Here is a 26,722-nt window from a genome sequence, read left to right as displayed (position 1 = left end):
GTGCTCAAATACTGACAAAAACCGACAGTTGGACTGTTGCACCATCAACTAATACAGTTTTCGTGTTTGTTTGGGAAAGTAGTTCATGAGTAATACAGATTTTACATTTAACATGTGCTTTACGTAGGTGTTTCATCGTCCACTACATGGACAGGCTGCATCCCTGCAGGTGTGCTCTCTTCTCTGCTGGAAAAGAAACTATCAATTAACTTAAATTAAATGTGCAGTAAAATATGCAGTATTTCTGTATTTTGTACCTTTTACTGATTGACCCTGGATCTATAAAAGAACCATGCAGCAAGACCAATGGCAAACAGGACGAGCAATAGGCTAAATAATACCCAGCAAACCGTGCAGGAGCCTGTATGGAATCAGTCATTACTCACATAGTCCTGTATTTAAGCACCGTTTCAACCATAGCCCAGTGCCAGATTGTCACACAGTGGTAGCAGCCTTTGTCTGCCTGACCATGAGCCTGATTAAACACTTCATTATCTAAGTCCTGTCTCCGCTGTGCGTGTGGGTCCGCTGCCTTGAACGCCATGACACCTGTAGATCTCATGAATGTAGCTGGTTTTAATGTTGTCTTACATTTATGTTTCACCTGCTATGACTTAACAAGGGCTCCTCATGTCTGTTCTTTACAGACATGAGGTAGGTGTCTGTAAATAAAATACAGTAGGTACAGTTACAGTTAGGATACAGTTTAAAACAATCTAATTCTGCCATCGTGTCAATGTCAGAGCTGAATTCCTTGAAATGCCTGGTGTTAGGAAAAATGTAAAGGAGGGTCAGAAAACGTGTCTGAGCAGCAGAAAGACGAAGAATACAGTCACTGTCTGAATGAACAGAGCCTTTCATTTGGGTCTTACCTGCTGAGCAACATTTATTTATTTTCTAGCTGAAACGTGTATATGTGTATAGAAAACATGTTAACTTGGTGTGGAAATAGTCAAACTATGTGACATGTGATTTACATTTCCAACTTCACAAAACAATGAAGCCACTCTTACCGACCTGACATCAGCTTTTTTAAACGCATAATATTCCAAGTAGTCCATCGCCTCTATTTCATATATATGCATATTTCTTCTGTCGTCCAGTATTAGAAGGAGTTCTCCACACCCTTCAGTCTGATATAACCTAGTTTATCTCTAAATACAATCACACAACAGCTACTTTGTTGTTACACGTGTTGCAGCGGTCTAACATAAATAGGGCACATACGATGTTGTACAGAAAGTGTTGTCCACGCACCTTTCACGGTCCAGATCGTGTTTAGCAGGAGCGGGAGCAGGATCCCTAGAGAAAACCTGCTCGTAGCGAAGTCATTCAGTCGTCATTATTTCATCCGTCGTTAACCCAGCTAAAAATGTACTGTGCCCGTATTCTGATTCGTAATAAGACTGGTGTGTTGTAAATTTAGAAAACTACACGCAACAAGTCTGTCGCCTCACAACGGGTCCTGATCGGTGATTACACGTCCCCTTTTATCATTACTTTTAGGGTATTATTGACTGGAGATTCTCAGCCTTCGCCTTCTTCACTATTATCACTAAAGGAGGAGCACGATTGGTTCAGGATATTTGTTGTGTATGGCGCCTGTTTTTCCTTTTTCTTCTTCTTCTTGTTTTTTATGGCAGCTTGCCTACCACTGTGCATTACCGCCACCTACTGTATCTACTAGTGATGTGATGACGTTCCGTATCGAGGCTTTGGCATTTGAAGCGTGTGGCGATTTGGAGAAAGCATGTGAATTAAACTGACAGCAAAATAAAGAAGAATGCAAACACGTATATTGTATGTTATACTGTATATAGAATAGAATTTTATTTGTCATTGTACAGGTACAAAAAAATTATAGGTTCACCCAGCAGCAGTTTACAGTAAGACAATGAAAGCGCTATATAAGAAATACTGAACAGATAAAAAGAGAGATAAAATAAGATAAAATAAAATAAAAAAGACACTTTCCAAATCCAACTGTAAGTATTATTGATACTTATCACTACCAATATCAATAAAGTGTGAATATGGAATTTGTGGACTTTTATTAAGTAGTATGGGATATGTGTAATAATGCACATATGTATGTATATTATATGTATGTGTTTGTATGAGTATGTGCACATACCTTGGCACTATTATTGGTATTAGTATTAATCTCCAAGGTGAACCACAGTACAAAAGTTGTTTAGTTATTAATGTGTTAGCCTAAGGTACATCCCTGCTTTTTTTTTTTTTTTTTGCTCCGATTGTTTACTTAACAGATTTGCTTGGTTTCAGCAGCTGGTTGCACCCCTTACCCCCCACACACCCTCCCGCATACACACCCTAAAGCAGAAACCTAACCTGTCCACCAACACAGCAACATCACATACATTTTGGATTAGCTAAATAAACCATTAAATAAACCATAAATCAGGAAGAGTGTATATATATATATTCTATATATACTCTTCTTGTTAAAGCAAAGCTGTCCATCACAATATGGCATTCAGCGTAATATATGCTGCTTGCTAAACTGCTGGACAGAACAAAAAAAAAAAAAAAAAAAAAAAAAAAAACACAGAAGAAAAACGCATCCTTTCAACATTGGAGCCATGGTGAGGTCTGTTCGCACGTTGACACACTGCACTGATGCAGGTTACACCTTCACTCATTGTTCTGTCCTGCAGCACGAGGGTAAACTTGCCAAAGCAAAACAAAAGTACTCAAAAAACAAAAAAGGAGAACTGTACTCAAATAGTCACAGAGAATTAAACTGTTGCGTCATAAACTGATACTGTGTTTGCACTTGGGGAAGTAGTTAATGAGACACTTTGTCTCTGAGTAATGCAGAGTTAGTTTACATTAAACATGAGCTTTACAGCTTCATCTTCTGTAGGGACAGGCTGCATCCATGCAGGAGACTCTTCTCTGCTGGAAAAGAAACCAATTAATTTATATATTTATAAACTTAAATTAAATGTCCAGTATAATATGCAGTATTACTGTATTTTGTACCTTTGTTTGGGCCTGAATATAAAAAAGGTAGTACCATGCAGCAAGACCAATGGCAAAAAAAGGACGAGCAAAAGGCTAAATAATACCCAGCAAACCGTGCAGGAGCCTGTAGGGAATCACACACGTAAGACAAATACACAGGAGGACTAGAGCTGCCAGGACAGAAAGAACGACCTGCGTAGGTCAGAGTCTGAAGCAAAGACAACAGAAAATACCATTAACGTTTTTAGCAGAGACACAGACAAAGCAGGAGTTTTTATTTCAGCCCAGATCAGCTGACATTACTCTGACACAAAACAAACAGGAACCAAAGACAGTTATTATAAACCGAACATATAACTTTACTACTCTATGACACATAATGAGCAGGAACTTATTGTAAACCAAACGTAAAACTTTACATTCTAAGTCTCGATTGATTCATTTTAAATCCTAAGACTGAAAAATGCTCCTCATGTCTGTCCTTTACTTTGCATAATAAAAACACTGTGCTAATAATAATAATAATAGCCTCCAAATATAAGTGTGCATCCTGGAGCACAGGCCTCACCTGATGTCACATGCACATAGAAGTTACCATGACTCCTCCCGTACTGGTTGGAGGCTTCACACTGGTAGAGGCCATTGACGCCAGCGGTGTTCCTCACAAACTGCAGCGTTGGTCCAACCACAGTGACACCAGACTGAGGCCAGGACTTGTCAGCTCTGAAACACACAAGACAAAGGTTCCTGTACCACGAACACCTGAAACCAACTTATTAAGATGCTCTTTGTGATCAGACAGCAGCACCGTACCTGCTCCAGGTGAAGCTGGCAGCTGGGTTGGCTTCAGTCATACACTCAAATGAATTATCTGACCTTTCAGTGACGTTCACTGTCGTGGGTGAAACTGCAAAGAGGAGAGAGAATGAGCTGCTTTGTTGGGTTGTGTCACTAGGTTTGTCTACTAAAGTTAAAGTCAGTTAAACTCATTCAATTAAAAAAATGCAACAGTTAGACGTTCTTCCTCATTCCTAACAACCATTCAGCCTTCTCGTGTTTTAGTGTTGAAATGTTAGAAGCGTGGAGTGGTTCCATTCAACCACACAGACACTTAAAAAAAACACTGTTAAGGTGTTTAGGACCATAAATCAACCAGACATGTAACAATGTGTTGCTGTGAGGCAGAGCACCCCACCCACAGCAAGGTATCAGTAAGCAGCTGTGAAGTCTCAACTACTTGGCTGTTCCTCCACCGTTACAGGGTTGTGGTGTGTGTTAATCTTCTCAGGAATAGATGAAATAGCAGCATGATAAATGGGAGCCAGACTGTGTCTGAGGCCTCCTACTCTGTTGAGGGAGGGTGCTTTAAATTGTACATATTTTATCACTCTTCCCTCAACCCTCTATCAAATCACTTCTCTTCTCGGTCCACTGTGAAACCAAGAAATAAGTAGTTGACAGTTCAGATACTCACGGCCCCCAGCTCTTTGCTCACATAATGAGACAATCATCTACAGGTAGTGGAGGAAACCTCTCTGAAGGATAAATATGTGGCCTTCAGTCAGCTTTACTCAGACTGAAGAAAAACAAACACCTAAATTAATGGCAAAACGTTTCCACGGAAAAGAAGAAATCCAGTTGACACAACTCAACCTTCAGATAACATCACCTGGATGACTGAGAATCTCCACGGATATTAACTCCAGTGCAGCGTACGTAGTGTCACTAACTAGAGGTTTGTCTACTAAAGTCAAAGTCAGTTAATCTCATTCAATTCAAAAAAGTGACCGTTAGACGTTATTCCTTATTCCTAAAAACCATTTAGCCTTTACATGTGTTTTAGTGGAGGCATGTGTTGAAATGTCAGAAGGGTGGAGTGGTTCTATTCAACCACACACTTGAAATCCACTGCCTTGTAATTTAAGTCAACTTTACTCAGACTGAAGAAAAACAAGCACCTGAATCGAGGGTAAAACGTTTCCACGGAAAAGAAGAAATCCAGTTGAAATGATTCAACCTTCACAAAACGTCACCCGGATAATTGAGAATTTCCACCGACTCCAGTGCAGCGTATGACATCATTATACTCACAGAACACTTGTAACGTGAAGGGCAGGCTCTTTGCTTGTGTCAGCGCCGCGCTGGTGACGACACATCTCACCAAACGCTGGTTGACGTCTCTGGTAGGGACTCCAAGCAGCGAGCTGACCGTGGTGGTGGTTCCGTTATCGTGAAGGGTGGAGGTGGTGGTTGAACGGACCGAGCCCTCCAGAGAACCCATAATCCACTTCACCTCAGCAGGAGGCCGGGAACCAGCCGCCGTACAGGTAGCAAGGGAAGCTTCTTCACCCCCCAACAGAGGGGCGTCGTCCTCCACCGTTACGACTGGAGGGACTACAAGAGGAAGCACACAGGTCAAAGGTCAGTGTGGGACTCCAGCTTTTATCTGTTTACTCCACACACACACATTTATCATACCGAGCAGGTTTAGTGTAACATCTGTCCTGAAATTTCCGCTGGGAAACAGAGTGAATATGCACGAGTAGCTGCCTTCATCCAGCAACGTGGCGTCTGATAACTGGAGGGTTCCATCGTATTTGGTAAAGTTTCCAATGTTCCTGAACCGATAGTCAGCTCCATTGGTGTTGTGTGTTTTATCAGCCATAATCGTAATGAAATTTCCATTTTCTGGCTTCCCCTTAGTCATTCTCTGCCATGAAATCTGTGTGAGCGTCTCTGTGGTGTCAAGGAGGTTGCAGGGTAACGTAGCGCTCTCTCCAAGAACCACCGACACGTTTCCTCCCACCACCCGGACAGCTGAAAGACAAATGGAAAGTCAGGAAACAAACACGAGCAGAAGCACAAGAGGTTTCAGTCTCTGGAGGTTGTGACTGTTACAAAACTATCTGCTAAATCAGTAGACATTTGTAAAAGTAATCCAATTTAACGCTGTCATCTTGTCCATTTGATTCCTTTAAATGAGGCCTGAAAACAATACAACTTGAAATGCGTGAAATGACTGGTGTGTGAAAAAGGAGGGTCAGAAAAAAAAAAAAAAAAAAAAGTCTGTTCCCACTGCTTTACTTCATTGTGGCAACAAAGGATTTAACATGTCTGGATCTGATACCTGGTTTATTAACCAAAGAACTTACAACACAACTAATTATAATGAGATAATTATTTTTGTACATTGAACTACAACTTATAGCACTGCAATACTTTAAATTACTGTGTTTTAAAGTTGTCTCTGATCACATTACAACCATGTCATCAATAAAAGTATCACACATGTGACAGCAGCTGTTGTTACGAACTCGCCCCGTCGGTTCCGAACCGGCGGGGCTTTGACGGAACCCTGGGCAGGAGAGGAGATGCGGTGGAGAGAGACGGTGACAGCACCCGCTCCAAGCGGGGAGAACTACGGCTCTCACGGAGCCGGGAGGAGAACGCGCTCACACTGAGCGGAGGCTTCAGGCACCACGGCCGACGTGCTTCCAGCACACAGCTCTGTGTAATCCCTCACACAGACACCTGGCCGCAACCGGCAGACCAGGTCGCAGGGAAACACAGGAGAGGGGGGAGACCCCAAATGCACGACCCAAACACAGTGACTTAACAGTTAACATAAAGTGGTTTATTTAAATACTACATAAACTCTCTGCACAGCAGGACTCAGTCAACACAAAAGGAAGAACTAAAAATCACTGCGATGCAGGTAAACGTGATCATTAACCTAACTCACTATCTCAAACTAAACGCTCCGTACACTACGGGCAAAAATCCTCAACATGAAACATAAGACACTCACAAACCTTACAGGACATCAAATCAAAACGCAGGAACTCCACTACTTACTCTCCTCTCTTTAGACATAACTTGGTGTAGCATCTGGCTACAACCGCGTACACACCAGCAATGTGTGAAACAAAAGACATCCCTTATATACAAACCAAAACAGGTGGGTCAACTAATTACACAGGAAATTAAAACTCAGACCCACAGCAAAAGTCCCAAGAGCGCCTCTAGCGGCGTGGAGGCTGAATGTCACAGCTGTTGTGGTGAGTTATAGGATAAAAATATACTGGTTCAATTTAATCAAACATTCTAAAACAGCCTGTTTCCTTTTTTCTAGAGTAAGAGAAACACACATGTAAAGACCTCAGCATTGTGCTTACTCTGCTTAGTTATTGAAGCAAGCCTGGAGATCGCGCGCTTTGCCTAATCCCTGTCTGTACCATTGCCTTCCATGACACTCTGTGTACAGACCTCTGCCTGTCTGACCAAGAGCCTGCGTTAAACCTCCACAAACGGTATCTGCAGTGATGGGTGGATGAGGCGTCATAAAGCGTTTCCACACACTGCAAAACTGTATTGATACTGTGTCAATGTACAACAATATAATTGAAGTCATTGTATGTGCGTACTGTGCATTCGGGTCCCTCACCTTGATTCCTGACTAACATCAGGTGGTGACCACGAGACTTCATAGACAGTTTCAAGACAATTGCTAAAATCTTATCCTTCATAATTAAGCTTCATCTCGTTGCCACTTTGACCGGAGCTAAACAAAACAAAAATACCGTAGCTGAAATTTGCTTCTTTCTTCCATAACGTCTCTTCCCCTGTATTATTTTCCGTTCAGCGCCGTGTCCAGCTTTCTCGCTTGTTGTGGCGCTTTCAAGGCCGTGAAAAACAAACTTTGTGGCACATTCACTGACCTGACTCCGCCATTTCCAAATCCAAAACAATTTCCTGTGGCAACACAATAAACAAACGTCCTCAGATGCTACAATTTATCAAAATGTGTTTGCAGCAACTAGGACATTTGTTAAAAGGAACTAAGTCAAGTAAAAGTTACCTTTGTTTTAAACTTTCTAGTTTAAAACTAGAAAATAAAATGAAGCTAATCTTATTTTCCAGTTACGGGGGGAAATCCCCTTTACATTCTTTAGCCCAGTTATTCCAAAACACCGATCTTCCCTCGAGCTTCGCCTTTCCACTTTCACAAATCAATGACCTCACTATTTTTCTTTTTCGATTTTAACTTTTTTAAACATAGTTTAATATCTTCTATCGTCTCTGTGGCCTTTATTGCTTCTGTCGTCCAGTACTGAAGCAGTTCTTTGCGACCTTCATTTGATTATAACCTAGTTTATCTCTAAATACAAACAGCTGCTGCTTTGTTGTTTATTGTAGGTGATGCAGCGGTCTGACCTACGTAAAGGACCGATGCCCTCATGTACAAATGTAGTAAAGAAAAGTGTTGTTCACGCACCTTCTACAGTCCAGCTCAGGTTTAGCAGCAACAGGAAGAGCAGGATCCCAGGAAAAAAACGCCTCATAGTGGGATCCTTTATAGATGATTATCCTCGTGTAAGACTGCGGTCATGTAGCCGTGGTTCTGGTGAACGTCGCGGTTTGATATTGGACATTCAACAGACATTCAGGTAAAATATCTCCAGACAATCGGTCCGCGTTTCGCGTTCGCTACGCCGACACAGAATGAGACCGCTCGGCACGTGAAGACGTTGATTCTTCACAAACAGCCCCTTCCGGGTCACTCCTACTCCGTTTCTCTTTCTATCCACACCATGGTAGAACACACCCTTCTGCCTGCTCTCCTTCTTCGACCAACAGTAGCCCAATTTCTACCGGCACCCTGTTGTTGTTGTTGCTGTTGTTAACCCAGACCTCGCCTGATCCGTTATGAAATTCTTATTGACAATTCACATGGTTTTTATTGGCAATTTTTACGCCGGATGCCCTTCCTAACGCAACACTCTATTGATCCAGGCTTGGGACTGGATCAGAGGTCACTGGCTTGCAACCCCTGTGGCTAGATTATATAGTCATGTTGCATATTTTTCAATAATATTTTAGTGTTAAAACAACAAATATGGTTGTGCCCTAACAAGGAGATGTAGACACACAACACTTGTTCTCCGCGGTGCCGTTTTCTGGTCGTAATAAAACAAAGCTCTCGCCTCACAACAACGTGTTATTTTAGGGTATCATTGTCTACGCCCTCTTCCTTTTTATCACTAAAAGAGGAGCACGATGGGTTCAGGTTCTCTTTCTCTGTTTGTGGCAGCTCTTGATTATTCCTTTCATATTAACTTAAATTATTCATTACTTCGTCACTTCTCTCTACTGAATCTTCCACCAGACAGAAATCCCATAAACCCGTTGGATGCTTTTGTGTACCGTTTTAAACACAAGCATCGCTTTGTTTCTGAGTATAGAGCTGCTTACAGTCCATCCATTGTCCCGACAGCTCAAAGTGGAACACAAAAACTAAAACTGTTCTTACAGCCAATTCATGAACGTCTTGAGTTCTTCCTCATTTAGGTGTGGCTGGTAATAGTACATATGGTGGATAATCTTTATTCATCCCACATTCTGGAAATTCCAAATTCCACTGGGGGTGGATCAGTCTGCCACTGAAGCAGCTGCTCAGAGCCTCCACTGTCTGATACAGTGGGAGACTTGTCCATGCTGGACGTCAGCTTGGCCGACATCCTCTCACCCTCCATCTCCACAGAGTCCAGTGGACCACCCAGGACAGAGCAGACCTTCCTCACCAGCTTGTTCAGTCTTTCTCTGTCGTGGTCTTTGCTGCCAGTTGGCATTTGAAGTGTGTTGCGATTTGGAGAAAGCCTGTGAATTAAACTGTCAGCAAAATAAAGAAGTATGCAAACATGTATATTGTATGTTATACTGTATATAGAATAGAAGTTTATTTGTCATTGTACAGGTACAAAAAAATTACAGGTTCACTCAGCAGCAGTTTATAGTAAGAGAATGAAAGCTCTATATAAGAAATACTGAACAGATAAAAAGAGAGATAAAATAAGACAAAATAATATAAAAAAAATAAGTTCTCGCATCTTGAACAGAACCTGTCTGAGCAAAGTAACCTCTGTTGCTATTCTATGGCTATCAGATCTTCTCGACTGAAGATTAATTTGTTGTAGGATGGGGCAAAAAACAAATACAAAAGACAGTAGAAGCATAAAAGGGTAAAGATTTGTGGGGGTCCGTACGCACCGCCATCTTGGACAAACCCTACAGTACATCAGAATCAGAATCAGCTTTAATCGCCAAGTTTGCACAGGACAAATAAAATAAAGAAAAAAATAATATAAACTGCAGCTCACTATATCACTTTTGTTATTGCACATAGTCATTGATTCATTGTGTTGAGGGGAGGCGTTTAAACAGTTTATGTTCAGTGTGTGTGGGGTCAGCAGTGATGCTGACAGCCCGTTTCCTGAGTCCCTGAGGTACAGGCGTTCAATAGAAGGAAGCTCAGTCTTGATGATCTTTTCTGCTGATCAGACCACCTTCTGCAGTCTGTGTCTGTCCTGCTTGGTGTCTGAACCAAACCACACAGTGATGGAGAGAACAGACTTGATGATGGCCGTGTAGAGGATGGTCAGCAGCTCCTGAGACAGCTCAGGAAGTACAACCTCTGCTGGGCCTTTTTGCGGGCAGTGTCTTTGTGGGGGGACCATTTCAGGTCCTGTGAGATTGAGAGGAGTCCATGGTAGACACTGTGTTATTGTAGATGGTGAGGGGGGGCAGGCAGTTCTTCCTAAAGTCTACCATCATCTCCACAGTCTTGAGCGTGTTGAGCTCCAGCTGGTTCTGACTGCACCACTGGACCAGCTGCTCCACTTCCTGTCTGTATGCAGACTCATCACCGTCCTGAATGAGCCCAATGACGGTCATGTTGACTGTTCAGCTGTTGGTGTACAGGGAGAAGAGCAGTGGGGAGAGGACACATCCCTGTGGTGCACCGGTGCTGATGGTGCGGGTGCCAGATGTGATGCTGCCCAGCCTCACCTGCTGTCTCCTGTCAGTCAGGAAGCTACTGATCCACTGGCACGTGGGGTTGGGGACGGTGAGCTGGGTCAGTTTATAGTGGAGTATTACAAGGGGGATGGTATTAAAGGCAGAGCTGAAGTCCACACATATATACATACAGGCATTATGGAAAATATTTATTTGGAAAAGATGAAAATGGAAATGATTATTTACAATGACGTGAGGGTAGTTGGGGCATGGCCAATGATTATGGTTTAGGAGACACATCATTGTTTTTTTTCATTATTTAAAAAGCTTTTCCTCTGTGGCAGGTCTCAGACGATATCTTTTTTTTTTGACATTATTTCTTCTGCTTTGGAATACAGCCGTCACAGGGTTTTGCCACCGCTAACTTACATAAATGGGAATAGATTTACAGTATTTCTGATTCTCCCAGTGTTGGAGCCCACGGCAAAATCTGAACAACTTCCTGAATCAGTTACGCAATACCGCCTGCCATAGGGCTGCAAGGCCTGATACGGAACGTCACAACTCTACAACAAAGTGTAAAGTGTGTGAATAGTTCAGGGTGTAACAACTGGAAGTGGTGGAACGGTGGTGAAATGTCCAGGTGCCGGCACGAAGGCGTGTGCACCCGCTCTTGGCGGCTAATGAGTTGGTGTGTGAATACCGTGTGTGCCCAGTCCGGGGCCGCTGCTTTGTCAGCCGCCGGTTTGTCACAGTGAACTTAAGAAGATCTGAAGACCTATGATTTTGCTGCAGAATGCTGCATGTTTTTGTTTGTTGGAGTTTTGTTAAATTGTTTAAAGTTCTAGTGACCACTAATGTAGTTTACATGTGTAACGTGTCTAACTTCAGAGAATTGAGATAATCTCTGCTAGTATAACCTGGTTGACTTTGTATGTGCTATATGTGCTAAGCGCTCCTCTTCTATTATTAAAATCACGTCAGTTAAGGCTGATGGTTGGAAAAAAAAAAAAAACCCGCATCCTTTCAACATTGGAGCCATGGTGAGGTCTGTTCGCACATTGACACACTGCACGGATGCAGGTTACACCTTCACTCATTGTTCTGTCCTGCAGCACGAGGGTAAACTTGCCAAAGCAAAACAAAAGTACTCAAAAAACAAAAAGGAAAACTGTACTCAAATAGTCACAGAGAATTAAACTGTTGCGTCATGAACTGATACTGTGTTTGCACTTGGGGAAGTAGTTAATGAGACACTTTGTCTCTGAGTAATGCCGAGTTTACATTAAACATGAGCTTTACAGCTTCACTTTCTTCTGTAGGGACAGGCTGCATCCATGCAGGTGTGCTCTCTTCTCTGCTGGAAAAGAAACCAATTAATTAATTTATATATTTATAAACTTAAATTAAATGTCCAGTATAATATGCAGTATTACTGTATTTTGTACCTTTGTTTGGGCCTGAATATAAAAAAGGTAGTACCATGCAGCAAGACCAATGGCAATGACAAAAAAAGGACGAGCAAAAGGCTAAATAATACCCAGCAAACCGTGCAGGAGCCTGTAGGGAATCAGAGCACATGTAAGACAAATACACAGGAGGACTAGAGCTGCCAGGACAGAAAGAACGACCTGCGTAGGTCAGAGTCTGAAGCAAAGACAACAGAAAATACCATTAACGTTTTTAGCACAGACACAGACAAAGCAGGAGTTTTTATTTCAGCCCAGATCAGCTGACATTACTCTGACACAAAACAAACAGGAACCAAAGACAGTTATTATAAACCGAACATATAACTTTACTACTGTATGACACATAATGAGCAGGAACATATTGTAAACCAAACGTAAAACTTTACATTCTAAGTCTCAATTGATTCATTTTAAATCCTAAGACTGAAAAATGCTCCTCATGTCTGTCCTTTACTTTACTTTGCATAATAAAACACTGTGCTAACATTTATAGCCTCCAAATATGAGTGTGCATCCTGGAGCACAGGCCTCACCTGATGTCACATGCACATAGAGGTAACCATGACTCCTCCCGTACTGGTTGGAGGCTTCACACTGGTAGAGGCCATCGACGCCAGCGGTGTTCCTCACAAACTGCAGCGTTGGTCCGACCACAGTGACACCAGACTGAGGCCAGGACTTGTCAGCTCTGAAACACACAAGACAAAGGTTCCTGTAGCACAAACACCTGAAAGCAACTTATTAAGATGCTCTTTGTGATCAGACAGCAGCACCGTACCTGCTCCAGGTGAAGCTGGCAGCTGGGTTGGCTTCAGTCATACACTCAAATGAATTATCTGATCTTTCAGTGACGTTCACTGTCGTGGGTGAAACTGCAAAGAGGAGAGAGAATGAGCTGCTCTGTTGGGTTGTGTCACTTACTAGAGGCTTGTCTACTAAAGTCAAAGTCAGTTAAACTCATTCAATTCAAAAAATGCAACAGTTAGATGTTCTTCCTCATTCCTAACAACCATTCAGCCTTTTCGTGTTTTAGTGTTGAAATGTTATTTTTTTTTTTTTTTTTTTTTTTTTTTTTTTTTTCTTTTTTTTTTTTGTTCTGTCCAGCAGTTAAGCAAGCAGCATATATTACGCTGAATGCCATATTGTGATGGACAGCTTTGCTTTAACAAGAAGAGTATATATAGAATATATATACTCTTCCTGATTTATGGTTTATTTAATGGTTTATTTAGCTAATCCAAAATGTGTGTGATGTTGCTGTGTTGGTGGACAGGTTAGGTTTCTGCTTTAGGGTGTGTATGCGGGAGGGTGGGGGGGAGGGGGGATAAGGGGTGCAACCAGCTGCTGAAACCAAGCAAATCCGTTAAGCAAATAATCGGAGCAAAAAAAATAAATAAATAAGAAGCATGGATGTACCGTAGGCTAACACATTCATAACTAAACAATTTTTGTACTGTGGTTTACCTTGGAGATTAATACTAATACCAATAATAGTGCTAAGGTATGTGCACATACTAATACAAACATATACATACAATATACATACATATGTGCATTATTATACATATCCCATACTACTTAATAAAAGTCATGACATACAACACCACAAATTCCATATTCACACATTATTCATATCGGTAGTGATAAGTATCAATAATACTTACAGTTGGATTTGGAAAGTGTCCCACTACAAGGTTAGTAAGGCTGTAGCTTATCATTATTCACCCAAAGGGTGAGGCAGACGTTGGTGCATGAACAATGCCACTTGTGGAAGCCAGGGTGATGTGAGGGGCTCCGCCACTACGCCCATCCAGCAAGCAGAGGAAGGAATCCTAGCAGCCAGGGAGCCCACACACCTTCAGTTCCAGGAGGGCAGGTGTTGCGACCCAAGCCGCCCACACAGAGCCCCCCAGGCAGAGCTGCAGCAGCCACAGAGACAGCACCCGAGGCCAGAGTGGGCCACCGGGGGTCAACGCTGTCCGCCCCATGAGAACCAGGGGCAAACACTCCCCCCGGCGGGAGGGTCGGCCCGAAAGAGTAGAGCCCGAGGACCCACGGTCCGTAGGGAGCCCGCCAGAAGATGCCCCCGCGCCCAGAGTGGGGCCCGCCCCTAGCCCACCACCCCCACACGGGCGGAGCGGGGCCTACCCCATCGGCCCGACCTCATCCCCTGGCGCTACAGCGGCCTGCAGCACAAGGCCAGCAATTGGTGGGGTCAGCAGAAAAGAGACCACCCAGGCAGACGATCATCGTACCCCGGGCGAAAAACCGGACCCCCCACACTTCAACCGCACCACACGCATACCAACTCACACAAACACAGACGCATACACCCATCCACATGTGCAACACACATCATCACATCAACACACACACACACCATAGACTCTCTCACAACAAACTAGTCAATCATACGTGAACCAATGCACTCTCAGATACATTCTCCCACCCACACCATTCGCTTGATCACATTCGTGGGGAGGGTAGGTCTCCGGCCTGCCGTCCATGTGGCCCCAGGCAGGGACCGCAGCTCCTCCCGAGCCCCGACCAACCCCCCCAACCCGGGGGAGGCAGAGGGCAGTAGAAATAGGTACCCCAGAACCCTGCAACCCAGCTTGGACGTGAGTGTGTGGAACTAAAGTGCACTGAAGGTGGGTGACACCTCCAGGAGCACAACCGCTGGCTGACGGTGTGTCCCCCGGACAGTGCCCCCCCTCACCCTAAATGTCTTTTTGCAGTTAAAACTGGGTGGTGATCTCTCCATCAGGGCCAGTGGCCGAGGCCACAACTGGCCTGAGCCCCAGGCCCCAGTGAAAGAGCCCACCCCCGGCCCTAAATGTATGTGTATGTAGCTAAGTATGAGGAACTTTGGGAGATACCCAATTCTCCGGGGGGTCCAGCAGACAGAGCCATCAATGGGAAGTCTACTGGCCCCCCCGGAAGGAGCCCCCAGATTCCTGGACAAGTGTGTATGACTAATGCAATTAAAACTGCAGAGCATCCCACTTGGAAGGGACGGAACCACTTCCCAGTAGCCCTGGTCCCTCCATCAGCAGGACGCCCCTTGCAGACCTAAGTGGATGAATGCGGAGAAATGTAGTTGGGAAGCAGAGCACCAGGGTCCGCAGAGCCAGGTTCCCGACTGGCTCTGCTACCTATCCCACCACCCCCCACAACCCCCAGCCAGGAAGGGACAGCCGAGACCCAGGGACCGCAGTACTACTGCCCAGGCGCCACACGCAGCACAGCCAGAGCCATCCTCACCCTTCTTTCACACTTACCCATTCTCTCGCTCAAGTATGCCCATGCTCGCCCCGTGTAGTGTGACACTCAAACCCACACACATACTCTGCGGTTGTGCATTGAGGGCCAGCCTCCGCCCAGGGCCCAATGAAGGTTCTAGCCTGAGTAGTCCGCCAACCCCCCCTGCAACAGGCCCGAGCAGTTACCAGAGGGCGTCGGACCGCTAGGGCAGGCAGCGCCCCACCCGAGCAGGGGCAGCGCCCCAGGGGAGAGACACCCCTCCGGGCACAGGCAGGCACCCCCAGAGGGAGTCCCCCGGACGCAGGTTACCCAGGTCTCCACCCCCAGGTCCGCCCCCGCACACCGGCAGGGAGGCCCGCCTCCGGCTCCCCGGAGACAGGCACACGCCAACCCTCAAAATGGTCCCACCCCGGCACAGGGCCGCCGGTCCCAGCAGCCACCACACCCCCACCGCAGGGGACCCATGCGGCCAGCCCTGAGTCCACCAACCCGTTCCGGTTCCTCAGGCAGGCACCACCAACCACCAGTCACCCCCCCACCACTGTGCCAGACATGACGCAGCACCCGAGCCCCACGCATCCTTACCTGGAAATGGAATCAATCAGAGTATAGTTTTGGTCATTGATTTGATGAAGCAGACAATGTGTCCAAGGTGGTATAATCTAACAAGCTGTTCAGGTATTGAGTAATGCTTAATTTTTTTTTAGTTTTCCAGTTCATGAGGATGATTTTCTTTGCGACACAGAGGGCAGAAAGAAGTGTGTGTGATGAGTTTGTCTCTAGATCAAGCCCACTTAGATCTCCTAGAAGACAAAGTGCAGGGGCTGCTGGGATTGGATAGCTTAACTTGGTTGACAGGTGTTCACATACTCTTTGCCAAAATTGCTGCACAGGTGAGCATGACCAGAATGCATGTAGGAATCTATCTGCTGTGTTATCTGTACAGTGAGGGCAAATATTTGAGTTTGTGAGACCCATTTGGAACATCCTTTGTCCTGTATAGTGAGTTCTATGAAGAATTTTGTATTGTATTAGTTGTAAATTTGTATTTTTTGTCATTCTGAATAAATTAGAACATATGTTATTCCAGAACGTGTAATTAGTGGTGATATTGAGATCAGCTTCCCATTTAGAGATCGGAAGGCTCACTGTCTGGTCTACATTGGAAATTAAGATATAGATTTTGGATACTGTCCTTTTCCCTGATATATCAATAAATCGCTCTATTACTGGTGGTGGTTGCATGTGGATGGCAGTATTCTTACTTTTTGCATTAAGTATTGACTTTAGTTGTTGGTATTCTAAGAAATTGGCACTAGTGATTTCATAGTGAGACACTAGTTCTTCAAAAGAGGTAAACTTGTCTCTTGTGAAAACATGTGTCAGATGTGTTATCCCTTTGATATGCCAAGTTGGAAAGTGTATTGCCTTTTTGTTTTGTATAATGTCTGGATTGTTCCAGAGAGGTGTGTTTTGGCAAAGAGTAAGCGAAGACCCATTAATTTTAAGAAACTCCCACCAGGCTTGCAGAGATGCTTTTATGCTAATGTTCTGGTAACAACTATGATGTTTGATTTTGGTGCTGATAAAGGGCAGATCTGCAACTTTAATATTTCCACAAAATGTTTGTTCAATGTCTATCCAGGAGGAGTCTGCTGGCATGGGTTTTATCCATTTGTGGACATGGTTCAGTCTATTGGCAAGAAAATAGTGGTGGAAGTTAGGTAGTTCTAGGCCGCCGCAGCGTCTGGATTTTTGAAGAGTTTTTAAACTAATTCGTGGTGGCTTGGTTTTCCACAAAAACTGTGAGATGTAGGAGTCTAATGTCTTAAACCACGCCTGGGCTGGCTGAGTTGGAATCATTGAAAATATGTAATTAATTTTTGGCAGGATCATCATTTTTATGGTGGCAATTCTTCCCATAAGTGAAATGGGTAAGGACTGCCATCTTTTGAGGTTGGCTTCTATTTGTTTTAATAATGGATTGTAGTTTAGATCAATAAGCTCTGATAGCCTAGACGACAATTCAATGCCCAAGTATTTAATGTTTCCTGAATGGAGTGTGGTAGAGGAGATGTTAGTCACCTTAAGGTTAAGTGGTAGCACTATAGATTTGGTCCAGTTAATAGAGTACTCTGAAAGTCCTGCGAATTCATCTATGAGGCTGATAGTTGTAGGAAGAGACGTCTGTGGCTCAAGGAGAAACAGTAACACATCGTCAGCATATAAACTTATTTTATGATTTACTGATTTGGTCGATATTCCAGTAATTCCTTCATGCTGTCTTATTGCTGCGGCTAGAGGTTCAATAAATATTGCAAATAGTGATGGGGACAGTGGGCAGCCCTGTCTTGTCCCTCTATGCAGATTAAACCTTGGTGAGATCTGGTTGTTTGTTCTGACTGCAGCGTTTGCTGAGTTGTATAATATTTGGATCCAGTCTATGAATGTTTCCCCAATGCCGAATTTGTGCAGAGTGGCTAAAAGAAACTTCCAGTTTACTCTATCGAAAGCTTTTTCTGCATCTAAGGAGACGATGGCTGTCTCTAGTTTATGGATGGTGACATAATCAATTAAATTAATTAGTCTGTTCATATTGTTTGTTGACTGTCTACCTTTAATGAAGCCTGTTTGATCAGAGTGAATTATATATGGAGTGATTTTTTCTAATCTTCTAGCAAGTGCTTTACACACTATTTTTAGATCTACATTTATTAGTGAAATTGGTCTATAACTCGATGGGAGTGTAGGGTCTTTCCCTGGTTTTTGGAGCAGGCTTATGAAGGCAGAATTCATATTTGTGGGTAATGAATGTTGTTGTTTAATTTCAGCTAACATTTTGTAAAAGCTGGGTGCCAGCATGGACCAGAACTCTTTATAAAATTCAGTTGGGAATCCATCTGGTCCTGGAGCTTTTTTATTGGGCATCTCCTGCAGAGCTTCATGTAGTTCTGCCAAAGATAACAATGAGTCTAGAGTTGTAGATTGTTCTTCATTTAGCTTTGGCAGTTCTAGTTTATTCAGAAACGCCTCTATGGCTGAGGTGGGTGGATCTATTTGGGACGTATATAACTCTTGGTAAAAGTTTTTAAAGGTATCATTTATTTCATGGGGATCACGAGTAATGTTGCCTTCCTTATTAGTTATTGAATGGATGATTTGTTTCTCTTTATTATTTTTTAATTGGTTAGCTAGAAATTTACCACATTTATTAGCATGGTCAAAGTTCTCCCAGCGTAATTGGTCTATCTGAAACTGAGTTTTGCAATCAATTATATTATTTAATTTCAGCTTTAGATTCTTTAGGTCTTCTAGGACATCATTGGTTGGAGAGGCTGCATATTTAATCTCTAGAGATTTTATTTTTTGCTCTAATTCTAATTCAAGTAACATGTCCTTTTTTTTCTTGTGTGATGAATATGAAATAATTCTACCGCGCATAACTGCCTTCCCAGTCTCCCAAAGAACACAGGGTGAGATTTCCGGTGTATCGTTAATTTCTATAAAGGTTTTCCATTCTCTCCTGACATAACTGATGAAGTCTTGATCATTGAGTAATGATGTATTAAGCCTCCAATTCCTGGTTGATGGTGTGGCTGTCTTAATCAACGAAATGGACATTGGTGCATGATCACTGATTGTGATAGAGTGAATATTGGTGTCAGAGACATCTTGTAAGACTGAGTTATTTACTAAAATATAATCTATACGGGAGTGAGAGTGGTGAACTGGTGAGAAAAAGGTATATTCCCTGGATGTAGGATGAAGAGAACGCCATGTGTCACAGAGACCAAAGTCATCCATGTACTGTTTTAAGGTCTGTACTGATTGCCAGTTCCTGTTGCTCACAGCTTTGCTTAGCCTGTCCAACTCTGGGTTAAATACTAAATTAAAGTCCCCTCCTACTATAAGTTTGGAACCAGAGTGAGCAGACAGTGATGTGAAGAAGCTGTGAAAGAAAGAGGGGTCGTCAGCATTAGGGCCATACACATTAGCTATGCAATATTCAATGTTTCCTATCAAGATATTAATGATTATATATCTCCCTTCTGGATCTACAATGGTATCGTTATGCGTAAAGTTAATCTTTTTATTTATCAGGATGGCGACCCCTCTTTGTTTAGAATTGTAACCGGCTAAGTAAGCATGTGGGAACTCTGCTGATGCCAGAGTGTAATTTATAATTTTGGGAATATGAGTTTCCTGTAGTAAAACAATGTCTGCTTGTAGGGTTTTCAAATGGTTAAATATTTTAAATCGTTTCTCCTTCTTATTGATTCCACGTACATTCCAAGTGACAATCTTCAGTGGTGTCATATCTTACCTGACTGCTGTGGATCACTAGTCTTGTGTGTATGTAGTGTGACAGACTTTAGGTGTGTGGCTAACCTCAAGTACCTGTGTATTCTGAGTTGTGTGTTACCTATGTATGTGCACGTGTTTCCCCTGTGCAGTAGATGTTTGTGTGTGGCTGTTGGAGGGCTACATAGCTGGCTGACTACGTGGGAGAAGAATAGAGAAAAGGATGTAGACAGTGTGGAGTGAAAGTAGGTGAAGGAAAAAGAGTACAGGGAAGGAAAATTAAAGTGAAAGGAAAGTGAGTGATTACGTATGGTGAGCGCTTTGCAAAGTGAGTGAGTGAGTGACGTTAGAATGACAGTAAACATTTATATGAAACATCTGCGAGAGAACGAGTTTGAATACTGGATGTAAAGTTATAACACATAGTTGCATTGCATCTATTGGGTTTTTTTAACAAACCTTTTATATTAAACCATTGTTTTTACATACCACCTGCTAGTACAGCCACGGAGTTGCTTCCCGGTCCCGGTAGAGCTCTCCGTTGACGTACAGTTTGTCGACGCTGATGACAGCCCTGCAGCCTTCTGCCATGAACCTCTTACGGATGGGGAACAGTCGGCGGCGGCGGTCGAGGATCTCCTTGGGGAACTGGTCGTTGACGCTGTAGTCGGTTCCCTTCAGCTGTCTGCCCCGGCTCTTAACCAGTTCCTTCGCCTTAAAGTCATGAAACTTGGCAACGATGGGTCGGGGGCGCTGGCCATCCGGTCGTCTTCCTCCAAGTCTATGCGAACGGTGGAACGCCATCTTGTCGACAACTTCCGCTGGAATCTTCATCTGTTGTTTAATGAAGTTTTTAATTGTGGTTTCCGTGTTTTCCTCCGCCTGTTCTGGAATCCCCGAGAACACCAGGTTGTCCCTCTGATCTGAGACCAGCGCTGTTTGAGGGTAGGGATGGAGTCTACTTGCCCATTCATGAATATTCAGTTTTACACTCGGCCAACATTTAACATTTACATTTAACATTTACATTTAACATTTAACATTTACATTTAACATTTAACATTTAACATTTAACATTTAACATTTAACATTTACATATATATTTAACATTTACATTTATATTTAACATTTACATTTAGACTTTTGCACATTTAACTAAATGTGAGACAACATGTTGTGTCATTTAGTTAAATGTGAGAAAACTAGTTATAGGTGCTACTTTTACATTTGGCACCCCATAAAGGAGCAGGCTATCTCGGCATCAGGCGGTCAGGTCGGTGTCTCTAGAGCTTTTCCAGGCGGCAGTACAGTTCAGGGACAGACGAGAATCGGAAGTCAGGAAACAAAACAGGATCACAGGACATGCAGGCGGGATAACTAAGCGCTGGAAAGTGATGACTAGCATACATAACAATCTGGCAACTGGCTAAGGGAACTGGTGGTGCTTAAGTATGCAGGTGAGTGATTGCTGATTCTATGCAGGTGCGAGTAATGAGAACCGGAAGTAAAGCGGGAACTGCTGAGGCGTGACGTGAAAGGGAAGTGTTACAAAATAAAACAGGAAACTGAAACCAAAATGCTGGTGACAAACTAAGTCCTTTCAAAACAAAACTAACCTGATGGACAGTAACTGGAAGAGTTACACAATACAACTTAATACAGCCCCGGAGCCTGACAAAAGGTGTTTAAGACCATAAATCAACCAGACATGTTAACAATGTGTTGCTGTGAGGCAGAGCACCCCACCCACAGCAAGGTATCAGTAAGCAGCTGTGAAGTCTCAACTACTTGGCTCTTCCTCCACCGTTACAGGGTTGTGGTGTGTGTTAATCTTCTCGGGAATACATGAAATCGCTGCATGATAAATGGGAGCCAGACTGTGTCTGAGGCCTCCTTCTCTGTTGAGGGAGGGTGCTTTAAATTGTACATATTTTATCACTCTTCCCTCTATCAAATCACTTCTCTTCTCGGTCCACTGTGAAACCAAAAAATAAGTAGTTGAGAGTTCACAGATACTCACGGCCTCTTTGCTCACATAATGAGCCAATCATCTACAGGTAGTGGAGGAAACCTCTCTGAAGGATAAATATGTGGCCTTCAGTCAGCTTTACTCAGACTGAAGAAAAACAAACACCTAAATTGATGGCAAAACGTTTCCACGGAAAAGAAGAAATCCAGTTGACATGACTCAACCTTCAGATAACGTCACCTGGATGACTGAGAATCTCCACCGATAGTTATTAACTCCAGTGCAGCCTATGACATCATTATACTCACAGAACACTTGTAACGTGAAGGGCAGGCTCTTTGCTTGTGTCAGCGCCGCGCTGGTGACGACACATCTCACCAAACGCTGGTTGACGTCTCTGGTAGGGACTCCAAGCAGCGAGCTGACCGTGGTGGTGGTTCCGTTATCGTGAAGGGTGGAGGTGGTGGTTGAACGGACCGAGCCCTCCAGAGAACCCATAATCCACTTCACCTCAGCAGGAGGCCGGGAACCAGCCGCCGTACAGGTAGCAAGGGAAGCTTCTTCACCCCCCAACAGAGGGGCGTCGTCCCTCACCGTTACGACTGGAGGGACTACAAGAGGAAGCACACAGGTCAAAGGTCAGTGTGGGACTCCAGCTTTTATCTGTTTACTCCACACACACACATTTATCATACCGAGCAGGTTTAGTGTAACATCTGTCCTGAAATTTCTGCTGGGAAACAGAGTGAATATGCACGAGTAGCTGCCTTCATCCAGCAGCGTGGCGTCTGATAACTGGAGGGTTCCATCGTATTTGGTAAAGTTTCCAATGTTCCTGAACCGATAGTCAGCTGCATTGAAGATGTGTGTTTTGTCAGCCAGAATCGTAACAAAATTTATTGATTTGACCTTCGCTTGTATCTACATATGAGTATTTCTCTCCTAAAACCCTTTAGGGACAGTGTAATCCAATCATTCATGAGCCGTGGAAAGACACAACCTGTGAGCTGAAATACTTGAAATGAAAAAATGCAAAGGAGGCTCAGAAACGTGTCTGAGCAAGTGAGTGGTGATGTAGAGTACAGTACCTGTCTGAGAATAAATAGATGATTTGGATGAGGGAGGCTGTTCTCCGTACAGTTCAGCCAGACTGTGTTACAAATGACAATTCATGAAAATGTGAGTGGAACCACTGAGACATTTGTTAAAAGTCAAATGCAAATGGAGTTATTTTTGCTTAATAACAGTAGAAAAAAACTTTATCTTGTTCTATATTTGTTGTTTATGCAGCTCATAGTCTGTATTTACTTATTTACTGTCTTCTTTTCTAAGGAAATGCCCTACATTTTTTAGACCAAGAAAATCCAACAAACTCCTACAAACCGAGCTTCCCATGACACGTGATCAGAAAACAATGAAACCACTGTTTCTTTCTTTTTCTAAACGTACAATAGTATCTATTGTCCTTATTTCTTCTGTCGTCAAACGACAGGTGTCTAAAAGGTTTAAGGAGTTCTTCACAGCCTTCAATGTAATATACCCTAGTTTATATCTAAATACAATCAAACAACAGCTGCTGCTTTGTTCTTGTAGGTGACACAACGGTCTAAGCTAAATAAAGTGATGATGTAGTAAAGAGTTTTGTCCACGCACCTTCCACGGTCCAGCTCAGGTTTAGCAGCAGCAGCAGCAGCAGCAGGAGGAGGAGGAGGTGGAGCCTCCCTGGAGAAAATCCACTCATAGCAAAGTCCTTTGGAAATGGTTGTCCTCGTGTGAGGCTCCGTTTCAGACTGCGATCATTCAGCAGTCATTAGTTCATCCGTCGTTAACCCAGCTAAAAAAACGGAGTGCGACCGCATTCTACGGTTTGCACAGAAAGGTAAGACGTGTGATATGTTGTACTGTAGTTAAAACTACACACAACAAGGCTCTCACTTCACAACAACGTGCTCTTCTTCCCCATACTCCTCACCATTCCTTCCTTTTCCCTTCTATACTTGTATATACTTGTATGTTCCACTCCCTTCACCTTCCCACAAAACTCACACCTCCCGTCCACGTGTCTCCCCATTAACCGTAAAGTGCTGTTCAAATATGCGTGGAAGCTGAACCTCTGGAGCATGTTTGAAATAAAAGCACAGCTCTTCATGACCGTGTCAATACTTATTAATCGTTAGGCAAAAATCATGTGATCAGTGATGACCGTTCATATGTCACCGCCAGGTTTTAATCAATATACGGGGGAGAGGCAGTGTGTTTGCGGGATTTGTGGTGTGTTTAAGAGGTGATTTTGTTTAATTGAAAGTGACATATGACACACGCAAGGAACAGAGGACGTTCTGTCATATGGAAACACTTCCAATTGATTGCAGTCAATCAGGTAGAATGCATTGTTTTTATTATACATTATATATAGAGAGAGATGAGTGTGTATGAAGGATACAGTGTTGTTTCACATTAGGATTTACTAACTACAAATAAAAAACTAAATAAATAATATTATGGTATGTGAGCGTAAGCTATTCATTAGTGTTTGTCATTTTGCTGCTTAAACAAATCCTCACTTATTGTGTTTGTGTTCTGCATTCACTTTTTCAGTGAGATGATTCTTTGGTTGGTGGTGTTTGTGTTATGTTTTATGAATCAGCAGGATGTTGATGAGATGGGACACAAATTTTGTTTTATTCCACTTTACATAACTTATAATAATAGACTAGTCAACTATTGCTAACTGCCTTCAAAATAATGTGCATGGACAAGACACATTCATACCTTTTACTGATATTACTAAGTGTCCTTCTGTTGTAGCAACCTCAGAGCCCACCCACACCAGCAGCAACTGGTTGATGCCACTTTGGTGAATGATTGTAAAAGACTCCCAGCCCTTTTCCCTAGACCATGATGCTGGTTTCAGATGGTTTGTAATGTACTTCGTACTGTGTCTTGGATCCAACCTACATCATCGCCACCAGAAAAGCTCAAAGAATTGGTGGAAGAGAAGTTCAAGAAGGAAAAGGAAGGAGCAAAGAGAGACCTGGAGAAAGCCACACTGTCAGTCTCACTAGTGACATGTGGGTGTAAATTCATATGGAGGCCTAGCTGTGACCTGTGACTTTGTTAATGACCAGGACTCAGTGTCCACAGTGTTGCTGAGTGTCAGACATTTTCTATGAGCTGCAGCGTTTGATCATAGAGAGAGTCGACAAGTCTCACACTGGGACCTACAGCTGTGAAATCAGCACATCAGCAGGAGTGTTGGTAAAGACGTGGGAGGTAATAATCACAGGTGAGTTACAGAAGCAGAGCATGAGGAGGCGTCTGTGGTTCCTGTGGCTGCTGTTGTTTATTGTGCATCTTCCCTGCTCTTCATATTTACTTTGATGATGGTGAAAGTAGCCTATAAACGCTGCACAGGGTAAGTCTCCAAAGAATCTCTAACACATTTGTTACAGACCATCTCTGCCTTACTCATACTGTGTCTCCATCCGCTAAACGGTCGTTCCAACATGTGGTAAGGCTGATTTTGAAGGAAATAGAAAAGTACAATAATACTGGACAGCTGTGTTCACAAACTGGATAAACACGAAGCAAGGGAGGACTCACTGTACCTGACTACATCCTGTCTGACTGTACCTGACTCTGTGGCCTTTATTGCTCTTGTTCTCCAGTATTGAAGTCGTTTCCCGCGACCTTCGTTCGACTATAATCTAGTTTATCACTAAAAAGTAAAGTGTTGTTCATGCACCTTTCACAGTCCAGATCAGGTTTAGCAGGAAAAGGAGGAGGTCCATAGCGAGGTCTTTTATAAGTGATTATCCTCATGTAAGACTGCGGTCATGTAGTCATTGTGAATTACAAGTTTCCAGCAGAAAGTAAGCAAACTGAGCTCCTTTGACACAAATGTTGATTAAATGCTTGGTTATATAAGCCAGTGTCATAGCAACCCCTTAAAGCAATGCTTTGCATACCGCTAAGGGGTTGCTATGGCACTGGCTTGTTATTGCTTGTAACTAGTGATGGGTAGATGAGGCATTAAGAGGCGTTTCGACACATTGCTAAACTGTATTGAAACTGTGTCGATAATGTGTGACTGAATACTGACACCTGCTGGACTTTAAAAATCCCTACACACAGCCTAGTCAGACTCAGCTGACACTGATTTGATGACTAATATATACAATAATATAATTTCATAATAATATAATTTATAAAGTCATTTTATATAGTATCATTTCATATCTTCATTTAAATTTAAAATTGATATTTTTAGATACAGTTGATGAAGTGAACATCTATCATAACTCGACACAAGGTTTTGCTCTATGTGCTCGACGCATGCACCAACGCATCGGTCTTGCCGGACCCATCACTACAAAGCATCTAGATCCGGGGTGGGCCTTCCTGGTCCGTGAGGCCCGGTGTCCCTGCTGGTTTTCCAACTCTCCTTGCTGATCACCTTCATCAGGTGTGTCAGTTAGCTTCTTCAGCTGCTGATTGACTGAACACACCTGATTGAGGTGATCAGTGGTAACTGAGGCAGATAGAGTTGGTGAGTCGTGTGTTGCACATATATATTTCAAACATTATGATTACATTGACCTCATTGACATCAGTCATATTGTGTTAAAACAATAAAATACTAGCCCAGTTCTACCTCACAGGTTAGTACAGTATTTAACTTTTTCTTCCCTTACTTTCACTAGGGCCTCATAGACGGCTCCATGTGTGCAGCAGGCTGCAGAACTCTTGTTAGGTAGTGTGGATTGAACTGTTTCAGAATGGGTCAATGCTGTGTCTGAAATGGAGGGGGAGCTTGTGTACACTGAGGTTTTGTCTGCAGCCTATGAGTTGTTTAAGTGATTATAAAAAAAACTGGCACTACTCGTTTCTCTTTTTAAAAATGAGAAAAAAATACAACAAACCGCATTTAATC

The 26,722-nt window shown here is 43.1% G+C and overlaps 2 protein-coding genes across 8 annotated transcripts; both read right to left on the bottom strand.

Moving 5' to 3' along the window:
- Window positions 1-23,784, bottom strand: LOC114847083 (nectin-3-like). 7 transcript variants are annotated; one of them, XM_029136439.3, is made up of 7 exons: window positions 23,443-23,784; window positions 5,467-5,805; window positions 5,080-5,382; window positions 3,802-3,895; window positions 3,557-3,711; window positions 3,007-3,112; window positions 1-186 (listed from the first exon to the last, which is right to left on the bottom strand). In XM_029136439.3, the coding sequence occupies exons 1-7, from the start codon at window positions 23,528-23,530 to the stop codon at window positions 120-122; spliced, it is 1,152 nt and encodes a 383-aa protein (XP_028992272.1). In that variant the 5' UTR covers window positions 23,531-23,784; the 3' UTR covers window positions 1-119. The 7 variants fall into 7 exon arrangements, with proteins under 7 accessions (XP_028992272.1, XP_028992274.1, XP_028992276.1 ...); XM_029136441.3 differs by having other exon boundaries at window positions 1-183; XM_029136437.3 differs by lacking the exon at window positions 1-186 and adding an exon at window positions 2,232-2,922.
- Window positions 9,692-22,091, bottom strand: LOC129603517 (nectin-4-like). The gene is made up of 5 exons (XM_055505112.1): window positions 21,841-22,091; window positions 13,033-13,126; window positions 12,788-12,942; window positions 12,231-12,342; window positions 9,692-12,142 (listed from the first exon to the last, which is right to left on the bottom strand). The coding sequence occupies exons 1-5, from the start codon at window positions 21,869-21,871 to the stop codon at window positions 12,028-12,030; spliced, it is 507 nt and encodes a 168-aa protein (XP_055361087.1). The 5' UTR covers window positions 21,872-22,091; the 3' UTR covers window positions 9,692-12,027.
- Window positions 23,785-26,722: the final 2,938 nt, after the last annotated feature.

Source organism: Betta splendens, chromosome 21 (assembly GCF_900634795.4).
Source record: "Betta splendens chromosome 21, fBetSpl5.4, whole genome shotgun sequence".
In the NCBI taxonomy this organism is placed as follows: domain Eukaryota; kingdom Metazoa; phylum Chordata; class Actinopteri; order Anabantiformes; family Osphronemidae; genus Betta; species Betta splendens.
Note: the sequence above shows the minus strand (reverse complement) of the source record. Positions and strands in the feature narration are given on the sequence as shown.

What these genes read in the sequence shown, in the direction of transcription:
- LOC129603517 (XM_055505112.1), bottom strand. Translation starts at nt 21,871, where the DNA reads ATGATTGGCTCATTATGTGAGCAAAGAGGCC. An exon ending in CTATGTGCATGTGACATCAG is followed by an intron (nt 12,343 to 12,787) that starts GTGAGGCCTGTG and finishes GATTCCCTACAG; the next exon opens with GCTCCTGCACGGTTTGCTGG. An exon ending in ATATTCAGGCCCAAACAAAG is followed by an intron (nt 12,143 to 12,230) that starts GTACAAAATACA and finishes TTTCTTTTCCAG; the next exon opens with CAGAGAAGAGAGCACACCTG.
- LOC114847083 (XM_029136437.3), bottom strand. Translation starts at nt 23,530, where the DNA reads ATGAGTGGATTTTCTCCAGGGAGGCTCCACCTCCTCCTCCTCCTGCTG. An exon ending in TGTTACACTAAACCTGCTCG is followed by an intron (nt 5,383 to 5,466) that starts GTATGATAAATG and finishes TTCCTCTTGTAG; the next exon opens with TCCCTCCAGTCGTAACGGTG. An exon ending in CTATGTGCATGTGACATCAG is followed by an intron (nt 3,113 to 3,556) that starts GTGAGGCCTGTG and finishes GATTCCCTACAG; the next exon opens with GCTCCTGCACGGTTTGCTGG.